The 4776-nt window shown below is 37.1% G+C and overlaps 1 protein-coding gene across 1 annotated transcript; it reads right to left on the bottom strand.

Moving 5' to 3' along the window:
- Positions 1-364: 364 nt before the first annotated feature.
- LOC109561041 (olfactory receptor 2T1) lies at positions 365-1321 on the bottom strand. The gene has a single exon (XM_019963472.2). The coding sequence runs from the start codon at positions 1319-1321 to the stop codon at positions 365-367; it is 957 nt and encodes a 318-aa protein (XP_019819031.2).
- Between the last annotated feature and the right edge of the window lie 3455 nt (positions 1322-4776).

Genomic DNA, 4776 nt, shown 5'->3' with positions numbered 1-4776 from the left:
GATGGTGAGCTCTGTCTATACACTAGAATCATGTATGTTTGTAGTGCCATCTTCTGTCTTGTACTCCTTAACATACTTCATGCTATCTAAAGTCACATGCAATTAATTTTACCTCCAAAAGGTAAAATTGCTGAGTATGAAATTTTAGTTTGTGTTTCTGGAAATCACTGAGCATTTATCTTGAATACATATGAATAAGGCAGGAGGAAAGGAAGATGAAGGAAAGGAGACCAAGAAGACACACTTTTTATAATGATTTTTCCCCTCACATTTGAACCTATCCTCCAGTTTAATCTTTCACTGAGCATGACCACATTGGCCAAAGAGGCTCCCATTCACCATATGCATAGGAAGGAGCCAAGTGTCAAAAAGCATCCCCTGACACTCTCTGTGTACGCTTGAACCTGTCCAGTACCCTCTTCATAGCTCCAGTTACATCTTTGTTTCTCAAACTGTAGATGAGTGGATTAAGCATGGGTGTGAGGATGGTGTAGAACACAGAGAAGACTTTGTCTTGTTCTGGCCGGTGGTAAGAGTGTGGCAGCATGTAAGTGTACATGGCAGCCCCATAGAACAAGGTCACCACTGTCATGTGAGATGAACAGGTGGCAAATGCCTTCTTTCTCCCTTCCACTGAGCTCATGCGGTGGACTGTGGTCAGGATTTGAGCATAGGAGGCAATCACCACAGAGAAAGGAATCAGTAACATCAAGACACAACACACATACATCACTGTCTCATAGAGAGCTGTGTCTGCACAAGCCAATTTCAGGACTGCAGGTGCCTCACAGAAGAAATGGTTAATCTCCCGAGAGTTGCAGAAGGGGAAACTCATGGTTATGGGAGTTAGAAGAAAGCCATCTAAAGAGCCCCCAAACCAGGAACCTGCTATAATCATCCAGCAAACACGGCGGCTCATTAGGATTGGATAGCGGAGCGGGTTACAGATGGCCACGTAGCGGTCATAGGCCATGAGACCCAACAGGAAGAACTCAGCTCCCACAAGGGTGAGGTAGAGGAAGTGTTGAGCTGTGCATCCCACAAAGGTGATGGTCCTTTGATCCAGCAGGTAATCTACCAACATCTTGGGCACAATGGTAGAAATGTACATCATGTCAATGAAGGAGAGGTGGCTAAGTAGGAAGTACATGGGGGTGTGGAGGTGCGAATCAGTGCGGATCAGAAATATCATGACCCCATTGGCCATCAATGCAGTAAAAAAGATAATAGAGATGATGGCAAAAAGCAGGCCTGATGTTTCCTTTCTATTAAACAACCCCATGAAAGTAAAGTCTGTAGAGGATGTGTTGTACTCTTCCATTGATCCCATGAGGGCACTCGTGTGACCTAGAATCTTTAAAATAAAACCATGATGTTTACAAGGAATTAACACAGTATACAGATTGATTGTTAAGAAGTAGATTTCTAAAAGTTGGAAGAAAACATTTAACATATTTTTCTTCATATTATTTGCTACTGATACTTAGCAACTAGTCTATTCTAGAAGGGTTTTAAGTAAAATTCTTTTATTTATTTATTTTTTTCTTGATGACGGAAGAAGGCTTTCTTATCTCTCCTTGCTATTCTTTGGAACTTTGTATTCAAATGGGTATACCTTTCCTTTTCTCCTTTGCTTTTTGCTAAAATTCTTTTAAATCAATAATTCTTTAAATCATTGGACAAGATGACATCAGCAGATACTATCATACAACAGTGATACACATAACCACACTTAAGGATGCACAGCATGATATATGGTAGTTAAACATAACCTGGTCTGTTGCATATGTGTGTGCATCTCTGTGTGTGAAAATACTACCTTGGATGCTATCCTTATTCAGTGTATCTTTATTGTTACAATTATCAGCACCAACTTCAAAACATCTCAGGACTGGCTGTTCATTGTGTGTGTCTGACTTTTACTCACAAATATAAGTAATTTACCATTTGGGATGCAAGTCAATGTCTGTAAGTGTTTTCATGGTGTCAGTTCATCTATATTGCAGACAAAATTGAATAGAGGAAGTAAAGTGGGCAATGGAAATTACTCTCTCAAACCCAGATGTGAAAGGATCATCCCATACAAGAGGCATTCACTGTTAAAGAATTATTTTTATTTTTTGAAAATTAACTTTCATTTAAGATGATGAATAATTAGCATTAGGTTTATGATTAGTATTAACATGTAGCATTAGCAGTTAGGATTCAGCACTGACACAAAAACACATATAATGAACAACTGACCTATTGTTTTTGGAAACTGGAATATCTTTCCCAGTAATTTATAATTAAGAAAAATTCATTGATTGTGTTCTATATAACTTCTGGTGATGATAAAGGAAAAATTCCACAACAAAAGTTTTGAAAGTTAAGGATGAGTTTTCATGTGCTTGGAGTTAAATATGTCAAGGTGAAATACAGTTTATCAACATGTTTGAAAGTTAAATTGATCAAATTAGTCTATGTTCCTTCTAAATATACTAAAAATATGAGAATATGAGTCAATTGCACAGAAAAATAACACTATTGAGATAATTATAATGGTATTCTGAACAATTTTGCCTTGTGCTTCATATCTATTGACTCATCAAGCTTCACAGTAAACCTTAGATGTGAGAAACTATAAAACCCCCTTTCACTGATGGCAGATTTAAAAGTAATATTCCCACAGTCACACATGATGTTGGTGGCAGGGATTTTTGAACCAAGTGGTCTCAATTCATTCTGTGTTCTTATAGCCCAGAACAACAAATAGACATTATTCTGGCTATCAAGTAAAGTATGCCCAAAATGTGAATTGTTAAATGTGTATAGTTAAATTTTTAACTATAGGTAATCATTAATGGATGGCATCACTGACTCAATGGACATGAGTTAGAGCAGGCTCCAGGAGTTGGTGATGGACAGGGAGGCCTGGAGTGCTGCAGTCCATGGGATTGCAAAGACATGACTGAGCAACTGAACTGAACTGAATCATTAATGTGACTAGTGAAAATTAGTCATAATCAAGAGAATATCATCTTAATTATTATAATCTAGACTGTTGATTTTTAAGAAGGTAAACTCTGTTTTTCTCCTTTTCTACTTTATTTTCTTGCTAATTTTAAAATCTTTGGTGCCAAATATCATATATTTTCCTGACACTGTGTATGATTTTATTATCATTTCAATTGGCCATATTTTTCTTTGGCTGTTAAATTTCCAATTAATGAATACTACTAAACTATGCATCTAAAGGAAAAATTCTGTCCAGTTTATGGAAAAGCCTAAACATTAATAATGTTTTAGCTACTTTCACAACTCCCATATTTTTTTCCCCCTCTTGTACTAAGGCACTATAAACAGAGAGGAAGTTATGTATTGCTTTACAAAATCAAATAGCTCTCTTTGCTCTCCATTCACATTCATTTCTAAAACTTTTAAACATTTTCTGCTGCCATATATATATATATTTTTTTCCTACCTGGCCCTATATTTCAAGCAATAACATAGGCAACTCCAAAGACTTCTTCCTTTATCAGGAAACTGGTATTACCTTTTTAATTGCACGTTAAAAAGTCTAAGTTGTTAGAGAACAACCCCATTTGATTAAATTTATTATCTGCAATCTCATTATGGGGTAACATAATGAGGCTATAAGTGAATTTCTTCTGCGCACAGATTATATTACTTTGTTTTGATTTAGTAAAAATGAGAATAATTATAAAATGCCTGAAATGATTCTGTCACTTTATAGAGGAGCTTGTTTCTGAAAGGATGTGATATACATACAGTAAAACAAAATTTGGAATCAAATGAATTGATTTCTCCTAACAATGACATTTTCTTCATGGCTCACAGCCTTGTAGTGGTGAAGGGACTTGCAAAATTCAATGAAGCTATGAGCCATGCTGCACAGGGCCACTTAAGAAGGACGGGTCATAGAGGAGAGTTCTGACAAACAAGTGGCCCACTGGGGTAGGGAATGCAAAAATTCCAATAGTAGTGTCACAAGAACCTCATCAACAGTATGAAAGGCAAAAAGATATGACATCAGAAGATGAGCCTCAAGGTGGAAGGATCATTGGAGAAGGGAGGAGGGCAATTACTAACAGCTCCAGAAAGAATGAAAAGTCTAGGCCAAAGCAGAAACAATGCTGAGTTATGAATGTGTCTAGTGGTGAGAGTAAAGATCAATGCTATAAAAAACAGTATTGCACAGGAACCTGGAATGTCAGATCCATGAATCAAGGTAAATTTGAAGTGGTCAAGCAGGAGACAGCAAGAGTGAACATTGACATCTTAGGTATCAGTGAACTGAAATGAGCTGGGAGAATTTAATTTACATGACCAATATATCTACTGCTGTGGGCAAGAATCCCTTATAAGAAATGGAGTAGCCATCATAATCAACAAAAGAGTCTAAAATGCAGTACTTGGGGGCAGTCTCAAAAATGACAGAATGACTTTGGTTTGTTTCCAAGGCAAACCAGTCAACATCACAGTAACCTAAGTCTATGCCCCAACCACTGATGTTGAAGAAGCTGAAGCTGAATAGTTCTATGAAGGCCTACAAGATCTTTTAGAACAAACACAAAAAAGATGTCATATCACCATAGGGGACTGGAAGGCAAAAAGGAAGTCAAAAGATACCTGGAGTAACAGGCAAGTTTGGCTTTGGAGTACAAAATGAAGCAGGACAAAGGCTAACAGAGTTTGTCAAGAGCAAACTTGACAAAATAAAGCACACATAGAAAATATCATTTTCCAAGAGCACAAGAGATGTTCCAACAGCAC

The sequence above is a fragment of the Bos indicus genome, chromosome 7 (genome assembly GCF_029378745.1).
Source record: "Bos indicus isolate NIAB-ARS_2022 breed Sahiwal x Tharparkar chromosome 7, NIAB-ARS_B.indTharparkar_mat_pri_1.0, whole genome shotgun sequence".
Classification (NCBI taxonomy): Eukaryota; Metazoa; Chordata; class Mammalia; order Artiodactyla; family Bovidae; genus Bos; species Bos indicus.
This window is presented reverse-complemented; position numbering and strand designations above follow the sequence as displayed.